At 42.3% G+C, this 26615-nt stretch overlaps 1 protein-coding gene across 1 annotated transcript; it reads left to right on the forward strand.

Annotated features, from left to right (window-relative positions):
• The first annotated feature begins 8671 nt into the window (after positions 1-8671).
• On the forward strand, positions 8672-14171 carry LOC147357686 (calcitonin receptor-stimulating peptide 2-like). Its single transcript, XM_086338372.1, is given in 6 exon segments — positions 8672-8763; positions 9676-9770; positions 10518-10649; positions 13285-13419; positions 13421-13457; positions 14005-14171. Coding segments are annotated over 5 exon segments (516 nt in total). The 5' UTR covers positions 8672-8763; positions 9676-9684; the 3' UTR covers positions 14131-14171.
• The last annotated feature ends 12444 nt before the right edge of the window (positions 14172-26615 follow it).

The raw sequence follows: 26615 nt of genomic DNA on the forward strand, positions 1-26615 counted from the left end.
CTTTGTTTTATACATAACTTTTCATATCCACTGCACATGCAACATCTTTTAGATAATTTTATATCCAGGTTATTAATAAAACATTGATGCTCCCTTTCTCTGGTATTTACATAGATCCACTTGTTCTGAAGGTCTCAGCAAGGGGCTTCCATAGCGGCTTACTGGTAAAGAATCTGCCTACCAGTGTAGAAGACACAGGTTCAATTCCTGGTCTGGGATGATTCCACATGCTACGGTGCAACTAAATCCATGAGCCACAACTACACAGCCAAAAATAAACAAATACAGTTAAAAAGAAAATAAAGATCTTAGCAAAATCCCCACCAGGATTTACATCCTGCCTGTCTTTGGCAACCACTTCTGTTCTTGCTCCCCTAATAGTGGTTTTTTAAAACTCTAAACATGCTTTAGGGAAATTATTCAGAAGCTTTGTATCTCTTCCCATGTTGATTAACATAAAAAAGTTTTGGTTCATGCCCTTCTTTATACGACACAATCAACTTATTAAGGCTTTTTTTTTTTAGAGACATTTTCAGTTCACAAGAAAGTCCAGGGGAAGGTACAGAGACTTTCCATATGCCTCCTGCATTGACACATTCATAGCCTCCCCCAGTATCAAGAACACCCACCAGAGTGATATATATGTTACAACAACACTGACATCACAGTCACTCAAAGTCCATATTTAACCTTAGAGTTAACATTCACTGTTGTACATGCTATGGGTTTGGACAAATACGTAAGGACATGTATCTATCACTAGAGTAACATACAAAGTATTTTCACTGTCTTAAAAAAATCCTCTCTTCTCTACCTATTCATCCCTCTTTATGGTTCTTTGGATTTCCATCTCTCTGCTTACATTTTTGCCCATCTGTTCTTACATGCTGTCTGCCTGACAGTCCTTAGCATATTAATTATGGTTGTTTTAAATTCCCAGTCTAAGGCCAAAACCGTGCCATGTCTGCTTCTGATCTTTGCTCTGACTACTCATGTTGTGTTTTTTTGCTCCTTAGCATGTCTTGTAATTTTTTTTCTTGCTAGCTGGACATTATGTATAGGATAAGAGAAACTGCTGTAAATAGGCTGTGAGTAAGGTGGCAGTGAAGTCTGTGCACAGGGGGCGATTTCCATAGTCCTATAATTAGGTCTTGGTCTTTTGGTGAGCCTAAGCTTCCAGACTGTGAACTTCACAGGTGTTTCTCAGTCTTTTGTTTCCTCCCCTCTTAGGTAAAGGAAGTAACTAGAGTGTCCTGGAGTTGAATATTTCCCTTCTCCTACTTGCAAGACTAGAATTGAAGTTAGCTGGAAATTTCCCATGCCCCCAGGTTACTTAGGCTCTGATAGTATTCCAGCAAGTTAGGCTCTGGGTAACTAGTTTCTCCTGAAGGCAGACCTTGTTAAGAAAAATGGATGCTCTGGTATATTTCAAAATGGTTCCTTTTCTTCTTCCCTTCCTAGAATGAGGAAACTTTTCTCCCATATTTAGTGTGAGAACATGGGCTCCTGGAGGTAAATCTCAGACAATTGCTGGGCAGGAAGGTGGGTTTTCAACTTTCAGAGTTTTTTACACTGAGCCTCCAGCAATTTGTCAGTTATAGTTCACGTTTTCCTACTCTGTCTGGCACTAATTTCAAGTGAGTCTGCCCTTGTGTCTCGTAAGTATTCATCTGTATATCATGCCAATCTTGGGGGCAGAAATTTGCCCTTTTGGTCTTTACTTCTTCTAGGGATCCTTGAAGAGTTGTTGATTTTTTAGTCTGCTCAGCTTTTTATTTGTATTTATGACTTCTAAACTTCTCTGTGGCATTTTCAGTTGAAATTTTTCAGTTAATTTGATAGCTACAAATTTCTCCCAGACTGAAGCAAAAAAAATTTGTGTTGTTGCTACTGCTGCTAGGGGCTTCCCAGGTGGCACCAGTTGTAAAGAATCCACCTGCCAACACTGGAGATGCAAGAGAGGAGGTTTGACCCCTGGGTGGGGAAGATCCCCAGGAGAAGGAAATGGCAATCCACTCCAACACTCTTGCCTGGGAAATCCCATGGAGGAGCCTGGCAGACTACAGTCTATGGAGCAGTAAAGAGTCAGATACACACGACTGAGCACACACACACACACTGCTGCTAAGGTTGTTAACTGTTGTGATTTTGTTGTTGTTGTTGAATCTGTATTATACATGAATTGTAAAGAATTACAGGAATAAGTTTTTAGGTGTAAACCTTTTGACTGCATGGAAACTCACGTAAGAATTTTCAACTATTAATACATTGAGTCTCTGGCTCACCCTGATAAACCATCTTTTTAAAAAAAATTTTAAGTCAAAAAGCACAGAAATCTAATTTTAAAGAATGGAAATAGGCATTAAAGTGAGAGGTTATTATAGTGTTAAATCTTTTCTTTTTTTTTTACAAACCAGATTGTTTCTAACTGATCCTGATTTTCAAGTTTAAAAGTTATGAAATAAGGTTATAAAATCAAGAACCTAATAGTCAATGACTATTTTTAAATTAGCATTTTCCTTGGCACCTTTGCAAGATCGTTCTCTCTTTACTGTTGTCCTGAGATGGTTCAGGCAGGGCTGGACACAATCACAAACAATTCATGATCAATCGTGGAGGTATAAAATTCCCAAAGTTCACTTCATAAATCAGGAATGCATTCAGAGGAGAATGGTTTTGTATCCCACACTAGGAGATCCTAGATTTTAGAGGACACCCTAGGGGAAACTGTTATTTACCTGTCTCATTCCTAGAAACTTCTATCAGGAAACTGTATGTATCAAATAAAATAAAAGAAGTCTGACTGAAATGTTTGCACTCACAAATTGGGAATCTCTAACTAGGTCCAGTTTATCTGCAGCCTGGGACTAGAGATTTGTCATAGAGATTGGCTGGTGAATTTGCCCCAATGAATTAATTTCCATTCACTCAATAAACATCTGCCGAGTGCTGACTAGTGAGCCAGATGTGTTACATGACAAAGAAAAGGACAGTTTTTAATAAACCTTAATACTCAGCTGATCTCCAGTAGCATATTGGGCACCTACTGACCTGGGGAGGTACTCTTTCAGTATCCTATCATTTTGCCTTTTCATACTGTCCCAGAAAGAATGAAGGGATGGAGCCAAAGCAGAAACAATACCCAGTTGTGGATGTGACTGGTGACAGAAGTAAGGTCCAATGCTGTAAAGAGCAATATTGCATAGGAACCTGGAAAGTTAGGTCCATGAATCAAGGCAAATTGGAAGTGGTCAAACAGGAGATGGCAAGAGTTAACATCGACATTCTAGGAATCAGCGAACTGAAATGGACTGGAATGGGTGAATTTAACTCAGATGACCATTATATCTACTACTGTGGGCAGGAATCCCTTAGAAGAAATGGAATAGCCATTATGGTCAACAAAAGAGTTGGAAATGCAGTACTTGGATGCAATCTCAAAAACGACAGAATGATCTCTGTTCGTTTCTAAGGCAAATCATTCAATATCACAGCAATCCAAGTCTATGCCCCAACCAGTAATGCTGAAGAAGCTGAAGTTGAACAGTTCTATGAAGACCTATAAGACCTTTTAGAACTAACACCCAAAAAAGATATACTTTTCATTATAGGGGACTGGAATGCAAAAGTAGGAAGTCAAGAAACACCTGGGGTAAAGGCAAATTTGGCCTTGGAATACAGAATGAAGCAAGGCAAAGGCTAATAGAGTTTTGCCAAGAAAATGCACTGGTCATAGCAAACACCCTCTTCCAACAACACAAGAGAAGTCTCTACATATGGACATCACCAGATGGTCAACACTGAAATCAGATTGATTATATTTTTTGCAACCAAAGATGGAGAAGCTCTATACAATCAACAAAAACAAGACCAGCAGCTGACTGTTGCTCAGATCAAGAACTCCTTATTGCCAAATTCAGACTTAAATTGAAGAAAGTAGGGAAAACCACTAGACTATTCAGGTATGACCTAAATCAAATCCCTTACAATTATACAGTGGAAGTGAGAAATAGATTTAAGGGACTAGATCTGATAGAGTGCCTGATGAACTATGGATGGAGGTTCATGACATTGTACAGGAGACAGGGGTCAAGACCATCCCCATGGAAAAGAAATGCAAAAAAGCAAAATGGCTGTCTGGGGAGGCCTTACAAATAGCTGTGAAAAGAAGAGAAGCAAAAAGCAAAGGAGAAAAGGAAAGATATAAGAATCTGAATGCAGAGTTCCAAAGAATAGCAAGGAGAGATAAGAAAGCCTTCCTCAGGGATCAATGCAAAGAAATAGAGGAAAACAACAGAATGGGAAAGACTAGAGATCTCTTCAAGAAAATCAGAGATACCAAGGGAATATTTCATGCAAAGATGGGCTCAATAAAGGACAGAAATGGTATGGACCTAACGGAAGCAGAAGATATTAAGAAGAGGTAGCAAGAATACACAGAAGAACTGTACAAAAAAGATTTTCACAACCAAGATAATCACGATGGTGTGATCACTGACCTAGAGCCAGACATCCTGGAATGTGAAGTCAAGTGGGCCTTAGAAAGCATCACTATGAACAAAGCTAGTGGAGGTGATGGAATTCCAGTTGAGCTATTTCAAATCCTGAAAGATGATGCTGTGAAAGTGCTGCACTCAATATGCCAGCACATTTGGAAAACTCAGCAGTGGCCACAGGACTGGAAAAGGTCAGTTTTCATTCCAATCCCAAAGAAAGGCAATGCCAAAGAATGCTCAAACTACTGCACAATTGCACTCATCTCACACGCTAGTAAAGTAATGCTCAAAATTCTCCAAGCCAGGCCTCAGCAATACATGAACTGTGAACTTCCTGATGTTCAAGCTGGTTTTAGAAAAGGCAGAGGAACCAGAGATCAAAGTGCCAATATCCGCTGGATCATGGAAAAAGCAAGAGAGTTCCAGAAAAACATCTATTTCTGCTTTCTTGACTATGCCAAAGCCTTTGACTGTGTGGATCACAATAAACTGTGGAAAATTCTGAAAGAGATGGGAATATCAGACCACCTGACCTGCCTCTTGAGAAACCTATATGCAGGTCAGGAAGCAACAGCTAGAACTGGACATGGAACAACAGACTGGTTCCAAATAGGAAAAGGAGTACGTCAAGGCTGTATATTGTCACCCTGATTATTTAACTTCTATGCAGAGTACATCATAAGAAACGCTGGGCTGGAAGAAGCACAAGCTGGAATCAAGATTGCCAGGAGAAATATCAATAACGTCAGATATGCAGATGACATCACCCTTACGGCAGAAAGTGAAGAGGAACTAAAAAGCCTTTTGATGAAACTGAAAGAGGAAAGTGAAAAAATTGGCTTAAAGCTCAACATTCAGAAAACTAAGATAATGGCATCTGGTCTACCACTTCATGGGAAATAGCTGGGGAAACAGTAGAAACAGTAGCAGACTTTATTTTGGGAGGCTCCAAAATCATTGCAGATGGTTTTTGCAGCCATGAAATTAAAAGACACTTACTCCTTGGAAGGAAATTCATGACCAACCTGGATAGCATATTCAAAAGCAGAGACGTTAATTTGCCAACAAAGGTCCATCTAGTCTAGGCTATGGATTTTCCAGTGGTCATGTACGGATGTGAGAGTTGGACTGTGAACAAAGCTGAGCGCCAAAGAATTGGTGCTTTTGAACTGTGATGTTGGAGAAGACTCTTGAGAGTCCCTTGGACTACAAGGAGATCCAACCAATCCATTCTAAAGAAGATCAGCCCTGGGTGTTCTTTGGAAGGACTGATGCTAAAGCTGAAACTCCAGTACTTTGGCCACCTCATGCGAAGAGTTGACTCTTTGGAAAAGACTCTGATGCTGGGAGGGATTGGGGGCAGGAGGAGAAGGGGACGACAGAGGATGAGATGGCTGGATGGCATCACCGACTCGATGGACGTGAGTTTGAGTGAACTCCGGGAGATGGTGATGGACAGGGAGGCCTGATGCGCTGCAGTTCATGGGGTCGCAAAGAGTTGGACAGGGCTGAGCGACTGAACTGAACTGAACTGAACACTCAGCTCAGCTTGAGGCACTCAGAAAGTGCTTGAGGGAAGAATTAATCTCAGTCCCTCCCTATCTAGAGAGGCTTTTTAAAGTAAAGCCTGTAATAGCCAGAGGCTATGTTAGCACCCTCTATGGTGCAGACCCTGTCTCCTGCCCCAACAGCTATCCTCTGTAGCCTGCAAAGATTTCAGAGTGAGGAATGGATGTTTGCTTTGAAGAGTGAAGACATGGCAGTCATGGGTGGAGCTCCAGCCCACAAAGTAAACTAGTTACAAAATCAGCTTCTAAAGTTGTTAACCACTGCAGTCACCATCGCACTGGTGAAACCTGTGGTTCTCTCATCAGAAAAATGCAATCCAGGTAAACACATACTAACAAATGATCTCAGAAGGTTCATATATGAGAAACCTCTTTCTTTGGAAGTCATATCCGCAAGAGTATTCTAAAAGTCAGACTCAACTAAATGGCAGAGCCCAATTTATACTGCCACAACTACCTACTAAGCGCCCTTCACCAATTTAGACTTGCAAATCTGTATGCAGGCCTAAGCCAAGGTTCGGAATCCTAACTGCTAAGCCGCCAAATTCCCATCTGGGTCTCAGCTCCAGGACACACTGAGTATGCGATTCGCCATTCTGAGCCCTCTCCTGGGTGTGCTCACCTTTCCCAGTTCTGAGCTCAAGCCAGCACACGCAACCAAGGAGTTCTTCCATTTCCGTTTCCCCTTCCCCACCCTGCCCTGCCAATTGACCCTCAGGCGACTGAGTTTTAGATACTCAGTTCCCCAGCCCCGAGATTTTTATTTTTCTTGCATCAGTGCCACTCCTGGGTTAAGAAGCAGAAAACTGGAATAAGGCCTCTTGGAAGTTAGGTGTTCTGAACCCTGAGACCACCAACCTGAAAGGGGAAGAGGTGTGGCGCGAGGGCCGTGTATCGAAGGATATACAGTGGTTTCTGAACCCTGGACTGGGACGTGGACCTGGGGCCTGGGCCACTCATCACACACCCAGGCTGGTTTCGGCTCTGCCTGGCAGAATCACCTAGCTGGGGTCCTTGCAGCCCACCGTTGGCCCGCGATGTGGCAGATGGGCTCGCAGTGCTGGGGCATCTGTAGGGGAAAACAGCAGATTGCGCATGTGCAGTAGACCTCGCGCCCCTGTAGCCCGGGAGCAGCCGTCTCTATTCTCTTAGGGCCGTCGAAAAGGGCTTGGAGTCGAAAAGTCAGGCAGAAGGTTCTGCAGCTTAGTTGTGGAGGGTGTACGAAGGTCGACATGCTGCTTAATTGGGTGTTACTGCAGTCGTGTGCATAGGAACCCAAGACGCTTGAGACTGAACAAATTCAACCCACGTGGATGCCCCTGTGCACCAGTGTTGTTTTATGAGTTCCGGTGGTGTGGGAGTGGGCACACATTTAGAGACAGTAATGAGACTGTGTGTGGGAAAGAGTATGGATGGAAGTGTGAAGTGAGGAGGGTGAGAGTGCAGAGGTGGAATCACATGCCGTCAGGATATTTTGGCATGAAGCACATGGAAACTGCGGGGAAATTGGGAAATGGATGGGGCAGGTGAGAAACGAAGGATGGCTGGTTAGGAAGGGGATGGATCAGTACATGCCTTGAGGTTTAGGAAACATCTATGCCTTAAATCTCCCCGCTGAGCGCCAGCGGGGCATCCAGGCCTTCTTACCTGTATGTTTGGACCAGCCATTGCGAGTCTGGCAGAAAACGAAGTGGAAATTTCCATAGTATGGGTTGCAGTCTTACGGAATCCCTTATGTGGACCAGGAAGGTCTTCTAGATCCCCCCCTAGGAGGGAAACAGTTTCTAGCTTGACTCTCCCTCAGACACACAACTCAATCGCAAAAATGGAAGAGAGGGTGTTCAGAGCGCTGTAAGGCTAAACTGGGATCGGTTGCCTTTCGCTAGAAACGCCAGATACTAAAATAAAGATAATTTGAGTTTTTTAATTAAAAAAAAAAAAACGTTTTCAAGATGGGAATATAGTCCCCATTTCAAAGATAAGTGTGTTGAAGCACTGATAATTTGCTATGATCTTACTAGCTTATATTGGCACAGCTGGTACTGACTTCAGGTCTGACAAAGTCCTTGCCCCTCCATTTCTTGATTCCCAGAAGCCCCATCCCTCTGTGTATCATTCTAGCTGCCTGAATCAGACGTGTCCTCTAGTTTGGGGACAGAATCGTCCACTCTGCTGTACATTAACCCTCAAAGCATCACTTGGGATACTGTCAGACTGCAGGGCAGCCAGGATTCCTTGTAATGTTGGACGCTGCCCTACAAGATCGTCACACAGTTGGGATGGAGTAGGACGTGTTCAAAACTCGAGGAACTAACAGGTGAGATTTACCGTGACGTCAATTTGTCCTCAAATTGCTGGTCACATTTATGTGTATTCTTTTTTGGGTCCCTACCAACCCTCCCACCCCTGCCATCAGTGATCTCAATGCAAATACACTTGGGGTGGGCTTCCTGGATGCTCCAGGACGCAAATGGTGACACCATCATTCTGGGGCTTCAGGATCCTTCCCATCATTGGTTGCCTGGAGCTCTTGGACCACCCCAGACGCAGAGCTGCGGAAATAAGAGCAGCTGCTGGTGCTGGAGGCATCACAGGCAGGCATTACCAGATCGTGTCACTTCTGCAGTGCAATCGCCTACCGCCAAGGCTACTGTCACTGCTCCCTCCTCTGCTCCAAGCCGCCCAGTTCCTGTTGCCAGGTAAGTCTGGAGACTCCAGCTTAGCTGGATTCTATTCCCTCCCCCTCCCTTCCCTTTCCTCATTACTTTTTCTTACCTGATCCCCTTTCCGGTATCAAGAGTGTGGGTCCGCGTTCTCATCACACTCTGTGTCACTCCGCGGTTCTTCCCAAGGATTCCTCCACAAAGGTAACACGGAATGGTCTCAGTTCCTGTACTTCGTGCTCCACTCTCCCCTTGCTACACCGGGCTCCAGTCTCTCCCGCTTCACACGTGCTTAGGTCAATTTCTAGATTTTGGAGCTCTCCAGGTGCCACCTGCAGAGCAGGAAGCAGGAATAACTTTGTGTGGACCGAGCGCTCTCGGAGCACATCTCATGCCTAGCGGTCCGTGGGAAATGGGTTCAGAATTTGCGCCGTGGGTTCAGAACTTGGTCCAGCCAAAGCGGGTGGCAAATAGGTACAACGACTGAGGGGAGGGTAACTGTTAAACGCAAGCCCCAGTTGCAGGTTCTGGGAGCTTTTTTCCCAGTTTAAGTTCTGGGTCCCAATTTGAGACTCTCCCAGCTTTTAACAGGGTCCTCTTTGCCATAGTGTGGAGTGGCTGACCGGTAGAATTTGGTTTTTTAATTTTCAGGGATTTCAACCGCAGTGATAAGTCCTCTCTAACCCCCTTCCCCAGTGAGATATGAGGAAAAGCCCAGCACCAGCAGGACAGCTCTGGGTGGCCCAAGGGGGAAAGCTGTGGAGACAGGTACTCCCTGTCTGTCCTCCAGGAGTCCTGGCCAATAGGAAACGATGGTGAAGGGGAGTGAAATGACCAGCCTGAAACCAGGATGCAAGGGTGTTAGAAGCCGAGGTAGGGGTAGAGCCCAGGTCTCTGGGTTCACTAAACGAACTGCTGCAGGTGGTCATGTCACTTTACCCCTTGCAGAGAGACGTCATGGGGTTTTGGAAGTTTCTGCCCTTCCTGGTCCTCAGCTTCCTGGCCGTGTACCACGCAGGCATGCTCCAGGCAGCACCATTCAGGTAAGACAGTCCCACCAGGTGTCCTCTCACCTCCCATAAGTGCTGTGTTCTCAGTTGTGCTGTGCTGAATCTTTAACAACTGGCTCCTGGTGCAGGGGATGAATGGTGGTAATGTATGAATGCAACACTTGCATAGAAAGCTTATCATGAAATTTTTATAACACAAGGACGTGTAGCGCACAGTTTACAAATAGGCATAAGACAGTACTCGTTATTATAAGTTTCATATAACTCATTGAACTTCATAACATACTTTTGTTGCTTTTACCAAACATTTGTATCTTGAGCAAAGATAGCTGCTAATTTAACCATAATTTGAAAAATAGATTTCATCTTAATCTCCTAACTGCTTGGCCAATACATTTGCCATTAAGTCTGATATGTGATCTAGTCATCTAATTTCTCATCCTCATTCAAATTATATTTATTAAACTGAAACCGTTTTCAGACTCAAACTGCCATTATCATTTAATTTTTAACAATAGCTGCATTTAACACTGAGCTCATAAAGATCCAGAAAATCTAACTATCAGTTTCCAGCAAACCATTTCTTGGAGGTCACACCAGAGCCTAACTGCTGGAGAAGCAGCACTTTTGGATAGAAAATGGGTTCATTTCCTCCACTGACAGTTGGAGCAGCCACATCCTCAGGGGAAGCTGCAGAAACCAGGAAACCTGGCTGCTTACCCTGAGGTTGGAGGTAGGCAGGGACTCAGACCCAGTATTGGACTTGCTTCTTTTCCCTAGGTCAGCCTTGGAGAATGACTTTGATCCTGCTATACTCACAGAGAAGGAAATGTGCCTCCTGCTGGCTGCAATGGTGAACAATTATGTGCAGATGAAGACCAGTGAACTGAAGCAGGAGACAGAAGCCTTCCGGTAAGGCTCTGCCCTCCACTCTGCTCTTACCCTCTCCCCTGGCTTACCAGGAAGGGGTATCCTGACAGGTAGGAGAGAATATAGCTAGCCAGGCAGCCAGCAAGCTGTCACTGTTCATGCCTGGGGTCCAGCTCTTCTACAGGCTCCACTGAAGACAAAGATCATGTGAAGGGACTATGGTTGCCCACATGTAAAAAGATGCCTTTCTGAAAGCAGTGGGGGAAGCTGTGGAATCGCTCACTCTGGAAATTGTCTGGCAGTCCAGTGCTTCCCTGGTGGCTCATTGGTAAAGAGTCTGCCTGTAATGCAGGAGGTCCAGGTTCAATCCCTGGTTGGGGAAGATCCTCTGGAGAAGGAAATGGAAACCCACTCCAGTATTCTTGCCTGGAGAATACCATGGTCAGAGGAGCCTGGTGGGCTACAGTCCATGGGGTTACAAGAGTTGGACATGATTTAGTGACTAAACCTACCTACCTACTGAGGAAACCTCCCAGTATTGGAGGAGTTTAGCCTCATAAAGTAAACCCAGGGAATGAATCTCATGTATTTCAGGGGATATAGAAATGTGGCCCCTTCTCATTAACCGGTGCATGAAATTCTTTCACACCTGCAAGGCATCATCATTGCACATTTGCAAGGTGAAGCCAGAGCCCTTACAAAGGATGGGGTCAGGTAGAGCAGTGTCTGAGGTAGGTCCGGGGCCTTTAGATGTGTAGAATCTGTGGATATGTGCATGTTCTCACTGGACCAGACACCCTTCCCCATCCCCACCTCCCTGTGCACCCTGAGTTTTGAGTTCACACCAGCAGAGCCATGTATGGCACTTGCATCCACCCTGAGAACCTCTCTGCAGAGCAGGAAGGACTGAGCAGCATGTGGAATGCCAGAAAAGGTCACCCCTTCCCCACCACAGCCCTTCCCCACTCAGCAAACCTGAGTTCTCCTAGTGGAGGGTGTGTGAGCTTGCCTCCTGCCTGCCCCCTCCCACCTCTGCTCCAAGTGCCCTCTCCCTGGTCTAACCTTCTGCATGACTGCCTTCTGGGGCAGCCCTGGTGCATGATATTGTCTGGCTTGTTTTTTCCCTGCAGGCTGGATGGCTCCAGAGCTAAGCGGTGCAGTAATCTGAGTATCTATGTGCTGGGCATATACACACAGGACCTCAACAAGATTTACATATTCTACTTAACTAAAACTGGGGACAGAATGCCTGGAAAGAAATCAGTCATGGTCAGAGTTTTAGAGAAAGATCACAACACCTCACATTGCAAGTAAAAATGTTAGTTGGTCAGCCATGTCCAACTCTTTGTGATCCCATGGACTATAGCCCACCAGGCTCCTTTGTCCATGGAATTCTCCAGGCAAAGATACTGGAATGAGTAGCCATTCCTTCCTCCAGGGGATCTTCACAAACCAGGGATCAAACCCAGGTCTCCCAAATTGCAGATAGATTCTTTACCATATGAGTCACCAGGAATTAGATAAACACCATGACCCCCTCACATTGGCATGCCCCAAAGTACCTACTCCACCCATTCCTCTCCTTTCCAATTTCTTTCGTCCTATAACTTGATGCATGTGATCTTCTCTGGTTGCTCTTTGGGCTGGTATCAGTGACTTTCTTTAGAGCAGTGGATGTCTGGAACATCAGATGGGAGGAGGGAGAGCAGGTCAGAAGAGAATCAGGAAGAGATCAGGAGAGAGCTGGCAGCCCCAGGAGTACCTGTGGATTTCATAGTACAGCTTCCCAGTCCTGCTTCTGAACATGCCTGTCACTGGGGGAATAAAAGTATATTTCTAAAAACACCAGAGCTGTGGTGGTTATTGCTCTAGCTACATCCCATACCAGATGGATTCAGGGACCTGTCTGGCAAGTAGCCTTAGCCCTGGGTGGCTGGAGTTAGGGCTTGACGGGGGGCCCCCGTGAGCAACCTCAGGTAGCAAAAACAGGAGCACTGAGGAGCTACATAGCACTTCTAGGACTTGATGCTACAAATTCACTTCCTTTTCCAGGGAGACAGGGGAGTTTTTCTTTTCCTAAAAACACTGAGTCCCTGAGAATGGGATGCATCCTTCAGACAGTCTTTAAGAATGAGGTTCGGTGTGGTACTGTAATCTCTCTAGTCACCTAAGCTTAGTTAAGTTTTCATTTGCATGCATGTTCAGTCATGTCTGACTCCTTGCAAGCCCATGGACTGTAGCCCGCCAGGCTCCTCTGTCCATGAGATTTTCCAGGCAAGAATGCTGGGGTGGGTTACCATTTGCTCCTCCAGGGAATTTTTCCAACCCAGGAATTGAACCCACATCTACTGCATTTCCTGCATTGGATTTTTTTTTTTTTTAACCACAGAGCCACATGGGAATCCCAAGGTTTTTACTTGCACAGAAAAGATTGGCTGCTATAGTTCTGTGTTCCATGGCTTGTTGTCCAGAAAGGGTTTGGTTTTTCTGACACTCCTGGAAATGGAGAATGATTGTGGCATTTTCTCTTATGCTCTATGATTTTCTGCTGTGATTTTGTGCTTAGAAGAAATATTTAAGGTTCACTGGTGCCTCTCAGAGCAGTAATTTTACTGTGGGGTAGCACTTGCCCTCAACCTCTCACTGACAGACTCTTTTTCTCCATTCTGCAAATCAGCATCACTGCCCAGAAAAGATCCTGTAACAGGGCCACCTGTGTGATCCATAAGGTGGCAGGCTCACTAAGCAGATCTGGGAGTGAGATTAAGAGGAACTTCATGTCCACCAACGCCTTTGACCGCGCCGCAGGGACCTTCAGGACTAAGCAGTGAAATGACTCCAGGAAGAAAGGTGAGCATGCTAATACCTCAGATAGCAGGGCAAATGGCTGGGTATTGCAGGGGTACAGCCCACACTCTAACACTTCCTCTATCATAAAAAAATCCACAGCAGAGTTGCTGGCCCCAGTGTCTAGATATAGAACAGAGAGTCTGAATATCTGAAACCCCTCTATTCATTTCTATTTTCCAGTGTCTTATTGTGACACTGAGAGGAAATATAGATCCTATTCATTTAAAATACTGTTCTTTGTAGTTATAATTGTAAGTATTCTAGTTTTTTACTTTGAAAGGCAGAGAGCCTTCCCTTTGGAGTAAGCCCTACAATGTCATGTACATCTGAATTCAGAGTATAGACTTGGGTTCAAATATTGTGTTTGCCTTACTATGTAACCATGGAGCAGACCCAGTTACCCCATGAGCCTCGGTTTCCCCATATAACTTGAAGGCAACAATCGTACCCACCTTTCATCATTAATATAAAAAGTAATTGAGATAGTACATGACAAGAGCCTCATTATTAATAAGTACTAATATTCTATTCTTTTTTTTCCTCCTAGGTCACCAAGAAGCTGAACTCCATTTCTTTTAATTTGCATGAAAGCAACTTATTGAAAAAAAAAATTGAATGGAAGACACATATATATGCATGCCTCTTGATACTGAAAACATTTCTTTTTGCTTGAAATAAAGGCAAATGAAGAATAAAATCATTGCAATTACCCAATGTGCATCTTTTTATATTTGATTCTGTATTCAGTAAATATGACACATATCTCATTGACTTAGCTGGTAGCAAATCTGGACCCTGTCAGCCAACCTGTCAGCTGTTCTGTGAAACTTCAGGAGCACATGAGGTCGCTGACTTGTGGGTGTCTGGAGGGCACATAGTAATACCGAGCCTCAGTGGAACTCTTTTTAAAGAAATGTTTTTTTATCATAATAAATGCATATGAATGCATTATGCACTTCATCAAGATAAAAATATATTTTCAATACAGTTAAAAGGACAGTTGCTGCTATTTATGCTGCTTTTCCCATGAGAAACTCAGGGAACTGTGAACACTTTGTTGACCAGGCTGGCTCAAATGAGGCAATGATACCATGCTTGGGCTGGGTCATCAGCATCATGTACCCTCAGTGTCAAGTGAAAAACCCTTATTGGAATTAGAACCCTCAGCATCTCAAAGAGACATTCACATTTATTTTCAGGGAGTGCTCTGGTCCCCAGCCCCAGAGGTTATCTGTTCTCTTCTCCTTGACTCAGATTTCTCCTTACCCATCCCCCATTCCTGTCTTACCTCCCAACAGCCACTCTTCATACCCCCCACAGCCTGCAAAGCCCTTTAGAAGCAGTGGCTAACAATCTGAAAGGGGATCACAGACTGGTAGACCTGGAAAGATCATCAGATACCATCTAATCCAATGTTTTACTTTCTGAGGTGCAGAGAAGAAAAGTGCATTGCTCAGAGGCCTGAAATAAGTTTAACAGAGACATTGCCATGTTTAACAATCACTGAGTCTCTCCTGTAGGCTTAACACCATTTTAGCTCCAGGAAGAGCAATGAACAGAACAGACAAAAACCCCTGCATTCATGGGGCTTATATTCTAACCAGGGGAGGCTGAGGTGATCCAGCTGTAGAGTCAGAGGCATTCAGTATTAGAAGGAATCTGGGATGTCATAGGGTCTAAAGGTTTATTAAATGCAGAAATTTCCCAGCATCAACATTCTTGGTATCTGTTGGAAATGCTAGATACCAGCTATTGACTGTAACTTCCAAGATGATTGGACAGCCCATTTCACTGGTGGACAGTCAGTTTTTTTTTTTAATGGATTATACTTAAAAAAATATAGATATTATTTATTTATTTTTGGCTGTGCAGGGTTTTCTCTAATCGCAGTGAACGGGGGCTACTCTCTAGTTGTGGTGCACAGGCTTCTCACTGCAGTAGTTTCTCTTGTTGCAGAGCACAGGCTCTAGGTGTGCAGGCTTCAGTAATTACAGCGCATGGGCTCAGGAGTTATGGCTCCCAGGCTGTAGGGCACAGGCTCAATAGTTGTGGCACATGGGCTTAGTTGCTCAGTGGCATGTGGAACCTTCCCAGACCAGGGATCGAACCTGTGTTCCCTGCACTGGCAAGTGGATTCTTTACCACTGAGCCACCAGGGAAGCCCTAAGTGGGTTTTTTTAATTAGAACACCATTCTTACTACCTACTGATTCTACTTATTTCCTCAGAAGCTCATAGAATTACGACCCTTGTTCCCATTCATTCTTTACTCATCATAAAATTATATAAAGATAGATCAGACCATGCCTCCCTTAGGTACAGAATTCTCCACTGACTCCACATCTCAGAATAAACACTTGGGGCATTGCAGTGGTTTCTTAATCAACTCTACTTTGTCAGAGGATATGTATTAAAATTTATTTCCAAATTCAATTTGCTTGTGATTTATTTAGGATTTTGTATTACCTTTGTTAAGTCTATAACTGGGGCTACAGCAATGGTATCACCTGAATTGATAAACTTTTGAACTTTTTCTGTTTTAAGTCAGTGCAAATACTGTGGAAATTATCTCTGCCCTTAGCTTGATGTAATTCACCTGTGAAATTTTCTCAGCGTTCCTTTATAACATAGTACCTAGCAAAGTTTTCAATTTCTGCCAAGGTTACTCAATTCTATTATTATTTTGTTTTAATATATAGAATAATATATATTCTTGTTTTATATGTATTTCTGTGAAACTTTCGGGCTTCCCTGGTGGCTCAGAGCTTAAAGCGTCTGCCTGCAATGCAGGAGACCCGGGTTCAATCCCTGGGTCGGGAAGATCCCCTGGAGAAGGAAATGGCAACCCACTCCAGTACTCTTGCTTGGAGAATCCCATGGACGGAAGAGCCTGGTGGGCTACAGTCCACGGGGTCGCAAAGAGTTGGACACAACTGAGCGACTTCACTTTCATGCATTAGCAAATTGGACTTTTTCATTATAATTTAAAATCTTCATATTTGAGACTATATCTTCTTTTTCATTCTGGATATAGTGTATCTGTATTTTCCTTAGTCTAAGAGGTATATGACCTGACTCTATATCATTTCTCTGATCGCCTCCTAACCCATTGCTTGCTCTACTTCCAGCTTCCTCTAGGTCTTTACATTTACTATTTTCTCTGCCTGGCATGCTATTCCCTCAATGTCTTACATGACTAACACACTCCCTTTCTTTCAGAAGTCTGCTGAAACATCACCTTCTCAGAAAAGGCTTTCTTGTATGCTTATATATGAAATGGCTCTGATCACTCTCTACCAACATTCAGCTTATTTTACTAATATAGAGCTTACCATTTTATCCACATAGAACCTATCACTGTCTAAAATGTTATATATTTAGTTAGTCTATGTACTCCCACTAGCATGTAACCCTATGAGAGAAGTTGCATGGATATTTATCTATATCCCTGGATTGCAGAAAAATTCTGAACACAGTAGCCCTTCAATAAATACCTGTTGAGTTAATAAACTATGAAACTCTATGAACTTCTGGCTTTTTCCCCCTCTGAATTCATCTTTAACCATGCATCATATCATGGTTTTGAGAAGGTTGTCATTTTAAAAATCATCTTTAATTTTTCTTTTGCTATCTACTTTAACTGAAAAGTTATTTAGTAGAGAAATTTCAAATTTAAAATAGCTTTTAAAATTACACTTCAGTTATTTAGTTCTAGACTTTTTGCATTGAGTTTTGACAAAGTGATCTCTATAATTTTTTGCTTGGAAATGTATTTAGATTTTATTTGAGGCATATCATTGTGGCTCTTTCTCACAAGTGTTATAAAGGTAACAGAAAATAAAGTACTTTCCCTGAACTTAAAATTTTCATATAGGTATCTATCTATATGTATGTCTATGGATATGTAATTAAAGGGATTAATTATATTATTCTTATCTATTATTTTTGCCTGGGTAGTTGATCAAAGACTAGGAGGGCAGTAAAGTTTCCAAGTATTATTTTGTCTCTGTGAATTATACCCTCATATTTCTAAAAACATTTACATATTATAAAGGTTTTCTTGTTTTAAAAATCTACTTTTATAAAGTATAATTTATATAATATAAAATTATATAGATGAATTATATTTCCATGATTTTTACCAAAAGTATACCACACAACCTATGTAACCATCATAATAGAAGGTATGGAATATTTCCATCATTTCAGAATGTTCTTTATATTACTGTGAAGTCAATATCCTCTGAACCCCTACCTCTTATAATCACTGATTATATAATTATATAATTTCCGTCACTGTGGACTCATTTTTCAATAGATATATGCTATGTACTCTTTATTATCTAGCTTTTTTTCACTCAGCATTTTGAGAGATTTATTTATATAGTTGCATATATCCAGATGTTCAAGCTGGGTTTAGAAAAGGCAGAGGAACCAGAGATCAAATTGCCAACATCCGCTGGATCACTGAAAAAGTGAGAGAGTTCCAGAAATACATCTATTTCTGCTTTATGGACTATGCCAAAGCCTTTGACTGTGTGGATCAAAATAAACTGGAAAATTATTAAAGAGATGGAAATATCAGATCACCTGACCTGCCTCCTGAGAAATCTGTATGCAGGTCAAGAAGCAACAGAACTGGACAGGGAACAACAGACTGGTTCCAAATCCAAATATATGTCAAGGCTGTATATTGTCACCCTGCTTATTTAACTAATATGCAGAGTACATCATGAGAAATGCCAGGCTGAATGAAGCACAAGCTGAAATCAAGATTGCCAGGAGAAATATCAATAACCTCAGATATACAGATGACACCACCCTTATGGCAGAAAGCGATGAAGAACTAAAGAGTCTCTTGATGAAAGTGAAAGAGGAGAGTGAAAAAGTTGGCTTAAACTCAGCATTCAGAAAACTAAGATAATGGCATCTGGTCTCATCACTTCATGGCAAGCAGATGGGGAAACAATGGAAACAGTGATAGACTTTATTTTCTTGGGCGGCAGATGGCGACTGCAGCCATGAAATTAAAAGACGCTTGCTCCTTGGAAGAAAAGTTATGACCAATCTAGACAGCATATTAAAAAACAGAGACGCTACTTTGCTTTGTTCGTCTAATCAAAGCTATGGTTTTTCCAGTAGTCATGTATGGATGTGAGAGTTGGACTATAAAGAAAGCTGAGCGCCAAAGAATTGATGCTTTTGAACTGTGGTGTTGGAGAAGACTCTTGAGAGTCCTTTGGACAGCAAGGAGACCCAACCAGTCCATCCTAAAGGAAAGCAGTCCTGAGTGTTTATTGGAAGGACTGATGCTGAAGCTGAAACCCCAATACTTTGGCCACCTGATATGAATAACTGACTCATTAGAAAAGACTTTGATGCTGGGAAAGATTGAAGGTGGGAGGAGAAGGGGATGACAGAGGAGATGGTTGGTTGGCATCACCGGCTCAATGGACATGAATTTGAGTAAGTTCCAAGAGCTGGTGATGGACACGGAAGCCTGGCATGCTGCAGTCCATGGGGTCACAAATAGTCGGACATAACTGAGCTACTTAACTGAACTAAATATATTAGTATGGGCTCCCCTGATAGTTCAGTTGGTATAGAATTCGCCTGCAATGCAGGAGACCCTGGTTCAATTCCTCAGTCGGGAAGATTCACTGAAGAAGGGATAGGCTACCCACTCAAGTATTCTTGGGCTTCTCTTGTGGCTCAGCTGGTAAAGAATCCGCCTACAATGAGGGAGACCTGGGTTCGATCCCTGGGTTGGGAAGATCCCATGGAGAAGGGAAAGACTACCCACTCCAGTATCCTGACCTGCAGAATTCCATGGAATGTATAGTCCATGGGGTCGCAAAGAGTCAGACACATCTGAGTGAATTTCACTTTCACTTTCATGTGTCAGTACATAATTATTTGGGAAACTAATGGGACGTTAGTTCAGTATTAATTCTCAAGAGTTGGAATGAAGAAATTCAGTAGCATTCCACTGCATACCAAAATTTGTTGGACAAACAGATATATTATTTTCAGTTTTGGTTATTATGCATCACACTCTTAGGAACATTCATGTATAAATATTTCTAGGAATAGCTTAAGTCATTTCTCTTGGATAAATAGCTAAAAGTTGTATGGTAAATGTTTGTTATAACTAAACTGACTAAGCCAGTTTACAAATGGCTCTGTCATTTTACACTCCCAGCATAAATTTTAGATCATTTAACTTGCTGCATACAACCTTGACAATGATTGGTATTTTCGGCCTTTATAATTTTAGCCATGCTCGTGATACTGTAGCAGATTCTCATTGTGAGTTTTAATTTTTATCTCCCTAATAACTCCTGATAATTGAATAGCCTTTCATGAGCCTATTGGCCATTTGTTTATATTCTTTTGTGAAGTTCTTTTTTCACTATTTTTCCCATTTTTACTTGGACACCTTATCTTCTTACTAATATAGTTATAAAAGATCTTAATATTATTCTAGATATGAATCCTGCTTCTTTTAGGGAATTATTTCACTTACCTGCTCACATTTCTCTTCCTGTTAAGTAACTTCTTTTGTGGGAGGCCAGATGCCATGAAATGAGGCTGTTCAAGCAGGCTATGGAGAAGTCTGCTTAACATAGCTGCGTGTTAAGAAATGCATGTCTCCATGTGTACCCCAGTGTTCATCGCAGCACTGTTTACAATAGCTAGGACATGGAAGCAACCTGGATGTCCACTGGCAGACGAATGGATAAGAAAGCTGTGGTACATATACACAATGGAATATTACTCAGCTATTGAAAAGAATGCACTTGAATCAGTTCTAATGAGGTGGATGAAACTGGAGCCTATTGTATAATAGAGTGAAGTCAGAAAGAAAATCACCAATACAGTATATTAATGCATATATATGGAATTTAGAAAGATGGTAACAATGACCCTATACAAGAGACAGAAAAAGAGACAGAGATAAAGAACTCTGTGAGTTGGACTCTGTGAGTCTCTTTGGACTCTGTGAGAGAAGGCGAGGGTGGGATGATTTGAAAGAATAGCACTGAAACATGTATATTACCATATGTGAAATAGATCACCAGTCCAAGTTCGATGCATGAAACAGAGTGCTCAAAGCCAGTGCCCTGGGACAACCCTGAGGGATGGGATGGGGAGGGAGGTGGAAGTAGGGTTCAGGATGGGGGACACATGTACACTCATGGCTGATTCTTGTCAGTGTATGTCAAAAACCACTACAATATTGTAAAGTAATTAGCCTCCAATTAAAATAAATTAATTAATTAAAAAAAAAAATGCATGTCTCCGACCAATAGCCAGCAAGGAATGGAGGCCTGTCAACAACCAAATGAATGAGTTTGGAAGTGGATTCTCCAACTGTCTTTGAGCCTGGATTTGATTATAGACATAGCTGAGAGATGGACAACAACCTCAAGAGAGACCCTGAATCAGAACCACCCAGCTGAGCCTCTCTCAGATAACCTACCCTCATAAACTGTGAAGAAAACAGATATTTGTTCTTCTGAACTACTCGACTGAGCATGCACACACACACACACACACACACACACACAATTTTGAGAAAATTTGATACACAACAATAGATAACTAATATCCATCCAAACTATGATAATGTTAGTGCTTCCCTGGAAAACACATTCAAGGGAAGTTGGCTAGATGAGCAGACCTGAGTTTAAATTGGAAGTCACAGTTCCTGAAAAGGATGCATTGTCAGATTTCTTTCCCCTGGTCCCCAAACCCAGATCATATCAGGTGCAATTTCCCAAGTGGCTTGCACTCGAAACAAAATTAAATCTTTCTGTTCCTCCTTATTGGGCTTCCCTCGTGGCTCAGCTGGTAAAGAATCCACCTGCAATGCAGGAGACTTGGGTATTGAATGTTTTTTACCAGCAGCCTCTTTCTCTCTCTGAGTTCTCAATGTTCTCCGTCCTGTAGCTACTCTTCCACATTATACTTTCTGCCCCTAAGGTTCTCCTGGTGAGAAGAAACCATTACGATCACATAGCCCAACCTTCACGCTTGAATTACTCTATAATTCCCCCAACTGGTCTTCTAGCTTACTTTTAAAAATTTGATTCACAATCTACTGATGTGACATTTTATCTTTGGATCATTCTGACTCTTAGAAAATTTCTCCAACATTGAGCACAGTGAGAATTCACTTTCTCTCCTCTCCCGCTTCACTGGGTTCTTAAGAAATTCATTCTTTGGCAAAATACCCAGGGAGAATTAGCTGTGACTTAAGACCACACATCTGAAGATACTAATCATATGGGGATTTAAAGTAAATCATATTTTCTTTACTATGAAGTCTGTCTGGACTTGGTTTTCTATTAGCCATCTCATTAGCTATATTCATCTTAGATAATCACCTATTTATTTTCGAGAATGTATCTAGGGTGGGGAGAAATTTCTTCCATTATTTGGATCCTCAGAAATTTCTACTCTTGGTGAAAGATTTCAGGGTATTCCTGTAGCAACAGCTGTACATAAATGATTGGTAGAACTAAAAAATGTCTTGCCCTTTTCCCGTGGAGTGCCTGAGCCAAGCACTATAAAGCTGGGCCTCTTCTCTTCCTCTCAGGCTTGCCAGGACAAAAATAAGATTGTTTCCATAAAGACCGGCATTCTAGAGACTTCCTGAAGAGTCTGGCTAAACTGTGGATCTAGGAAGGTTGTAGGAGTGGTCTTCATGAAGATAGTCAACTATCTGCCACGCCCTGTATAAAACCGTTAAGATAGTCCACAAAGCTACACACGCTGTGAAACCTGACTATTGTTCCAGCCTCGTTTCTCAGGATGCTCCTCGTCCCACTCTGAGTTCTAATTACACTGGTATTCTTTCAATTTGTAAAAATCTGCACGTTCTTCCTACATGGAAGAATTATTTTCTTCCATGGAAGAAATTATTGAAACTCATGGAAGAATTTATTGTCTCTGTTCCCAGTTAACTCTACCTTTTGGATCTCAGCTAAACGTTGTTTCCTCCTGAAAGCCTTCCCAGGGACCACTCCCTGAGTTTAGGCTACATTCCTTTCTTATCTGACTTCAAAGATTCAAAGATACCTTTCTTTCAACTCACTGTTCCAGTTTTAGTTTATACATTCAGGCTTATTATCTCATTAGTATCTGTTTCCTTTTAGACTGCGAGTCCCATTCACACAGGAACCACATCCATTTTGCTCTCTGTTGCAGCACTTAATATAATGTCAGATAAGGTAAGTCTTTGCAGCATTTAGGAAAGAAGCAATTAGAACCCATTGAGATAAATGTTATCCTTGAAGTAGGCACAGGAGGACTATAATCTAACCTGATCTAGATTTTTTAAAACTTCCTAGACGATGTGATATCATATCACATCTCTAAAAATGAACAAAATTTTCTCAAGTGAACAAAGTAACTAGGCCTGAATAAGTTGATTACTCATTGGATCTAAGTTGACAAATGATTTCCCCTTTACAAATGAGAACTAAGTCTTTGTTGCCACATGGGCTTTTCTCCAGTTGTGGCACGCAGGGGCTACACTCTAGTTGCGGTGCACAGCCTTGTCATGGCAGTGGCTTCTCTTGTTGCGGAGCATGGGCTCTGGGGCATGCAAGCTTCAGAAGTTGCAGCACATGGGCTCAGTAGTTGTGGCTCCTAGTCTCTAGAGCACAGGCTCAATAGTTGTGGTGCAAGGGCTTAGTCGCTCCGCTGCAAGTGGGATTTTCCTGAATCAGTGATCCAACGGCTGCATTGGCAGGTAGATTCTTTTATCACTGAGCCACCAGGGAAGCCTAAGAACTATATTTTATTTTATGGATTTGCTGAGGACCTAAATCTAGAAGACACACTTTCAGAAAATGCTGACATACTACTCCAAAGAGGTAAGGGAGAGGCCAGCATATAATAGGAGTTTTTTCTTAGACATAAACATAGGCAGAACACTCTCTGACAAAAATCTCAGCAAGATCTTTTTTGATTCACCTCCTAGAATAATGAAAATAAAAACAAAAATAAACAAATGGGAATTAATGAAAGTTAAAAGTCTTTACACAGCAAAGGAAACTGTAAATAAGACAAAAATAACTCTCAGAATGGGAGAAAATATTTGCAAATAAAGCAACTGACAAGGGATTAATCTCCTAAATATACAAACAGCTCATGAAGCTCAATATAGAAACAAACAACACAATCAAAAAATGGGCAAAAGATCTAAATAGACATTTCTCCAAAGAAGACATGCAGATGGCCAAGAGGCACATAAAAAGATGTTCAACATCACTAATTAGAGAAATGCAAATCAAAACTATAACGAGGTATCACCTCACACCACTCAGAATGGTCATCATCAAAAAATTTACAAACAAAAATTGCTCGAGAGGGTGTAGAGAAAAGGGAACCCTCCTACACACTAGTGGGAATGTAAATTCGTACAGCCATTATGGAGAACAGTATGGAGGTTCCTTAAAAAACTAAAAATAGGCCTACCATATGATCCAATTCCAATCCTGGGCATATATCAGGAGAAAACCATAATTCAAAAAGATATATGTACCCCAACATTCATTACAGCACTATTTACAACAGCCAGGACATGGAAGCAACCCAAATGTCCATCAACAGAGAAATGGATAAAGATGTGGTACATATATATAACACACATATATATAAAAGAATGAAATAATGCCATTTGCAGCAACATGGATGAACCTATAAATTATCATACTGAGTGAAGTTAGAAAAAGATAATATCATATGATATCACTTATATGTAGAATCTTAAAAAATGGTACAACTGAACCTATTTACAAAACTATAGACATAGAGTTACAGATGCAGAAAACAAACTGTGGTTACTAAGGGAGAAAGGCAGGGAGGGATAAACTGGGAGGCTGGGATCAATACTATAAAATAAGTAACTAAAGAGAACCTACTGTACAGTACAGGGAGATCTACTCAGTAATCTGTAAATGACCTATATGCGAATAGAATCTAGAAGAGTGGATATATGTATCAGTTCAGTTCAGTTGCTCAGTCGTGTCCGACTCTTTGCGACCCTGTGAATCGCAGCATGCCAGGCCTCCCTGTCCATCACCATCTCCCAGAGTTCACTCAGACTCACATCCATTGAGTCAGTGATGCCATACAGCCATCTCATCCTCCGTCGTCCCCTTCTCCTCCTGCCCCCAAACCCTCCCAGCATCAGAGTCTTTTCCAATGAGTCAACTTTTCCCATCAGGTGGCCTAAGTACTGGAGTTTCAGCTTTAGCATCATTCCTTCCAAAGAAATCCCAGGGCTGATCTCCTTCAGAATGGACTGGTTGGATCTCCTTGCAGTTCAAGGGACTCTCAAGAGTATTCTCCAACAACACAGTTCAAAAGCATCAGTTCTTCGGCGCTCAGCTTTCTTCACAGTCTAACTCTCACATCCATACATGACACTGGAAAAACCATAGCCTTGACTAGACGGACCTTTGTTGGCAAAGTAATGTCTCTGATTTTCAATATGCTATCTAGGTTGGTCATAACTTTTCTGTCAAGGAGTAAGCGTCTTTTAATTTCATGGCTGCAGTCACCATCTGCAGTGATTTTGGAGCCCAAAAAAATAAAGTCTGACACTGTTTCCACTGCTTCCCCCATCTATTTCCCAGGAAGTGATAGGACCAGATGCCATGATCTTCGTTTTCTGAATGTTGAGCTTTAAGCCAACTTTTTCACTCTCCACGTTCACTTTCATCAAGAGGCTTTTTAGTTCCTCTTCACTTTCTGCCAGAAGGGTGGTGTCATCTGCACATCTGAGTTTATTGATATTTCTCCCGGCAATCTTGATTCCAGCTTCTGCTTCTTCCAGCCCAGCGTTTCTCATGATGTACTCTGCTGCTGCTGCCAAGTCGCTTCAGTCATGTCCGACTCTGTGCAACCCCAGACACAGCAGCCCACCAGGCTCTCCCGTCCCTGGGATTCTCCAGGCAAGAACACTGGAGTGGGTTGCCATTTCCTTCTCCAATGCATGAAAGTGAAAAGTGAAAGTGAAGTTGCTCAGTCGTGTCCTACTCTTAGCAACCCCATGGACTGCAGCCCACCAGGCTCCTCCGTCCATGGGATTTTCCAGGCAAGAGTACTGGAGTAGGGTGCCATTACTCTGCATATAAGTTAAATAAGCAGGGTGACAATATACAGCCTTGAAGTACTCCTTTTCCTATTTGCAACCAGTCTGTTGCTCCACGTCCAGTTCTAACTGTTGCTTCCTGACCTGCATATAGGTTTCTCAAGAGGCAGGTCAGGTGGTCTGGTATTCCCATCTCTTTCAGAATTTTCCACAGTGTATTGTGATCCACACAGTCAAAGGCTTTGGCATAGTCAATAAAGCAGAAATAGATGTTTTTCTGGAACTCTCTTGCTTTTTCCATGATCCAGCGGATGTTGGCAAGTTGATTTCTGGTTCCTCTGCCTTTTCTAAAACCAGCTTGAACATCTGGAAGTCCATGGTTCACATATTGCTGAAGCCTGGCTTGGAGAATTTTGAGCATTACTTTACTAGTGTGTGAGATAAGTGCAATTGTGCAGTAGTTTGAGCATTCTTTGGCATTGCCTTTCTTTGGGATTGGAATGAAAACTGACCTTTTCCAGTCCTGTGGCCACTGCTGAGTTTTCCAAATTTGCTAGCATTTTGAGTGCAGCACTTTCACAGCATCATCTTTCAGGATTTGAAATAGCTCAACTGCAATTCCATCACCTCCACTAGCTTTGTTTGTGCTTTCTAAGGCCCACTTGACTTCACATTCCAGGATGTCTGGCTCTAGGTCAGTGATCACACCATCATGATTATCTGGGTCGTGAAGATCTTTTTTGTACAGTTCTTCTGTGTATTCTTGCCACCTCTTCTTAGTATCTTCTGCTTCTGTTAGGTCCATACCATTTCTGTCCTTTATCAAGCCCATCTTTGCATTAAATGTTCCTTTGGTATCTCTGATTTTCTTGAAGAGACCTCTAGTCTTTCCCATTCTGTTGTTTTCCTCTATTTCTTTACATTGATCGCTGAGGAAGGCTTTCTTATCTCTTCTTGCTATTCTTTGGAACTCTGCATTCAGATGCTTATATCTTTCCTTTTCTCCTTTGCTTTTCACTTCTCTTCTTTTCACAGCTATTTGTAAGGCGT

Source organism: Bos grunniens, chromosome 15 (genome assembly GCF_055505025.1).
Source record: "Bos grunniens cultivar Pamir isolate PY7600 chromosome 15, Bosgru_T2T1.0, whole genome shotgun sequence".
NCBI lineage: Eukaryota > Metazoa > Chordata > Mammalia > Artiodactyla > Bovidae > Bos > Bos grunniens.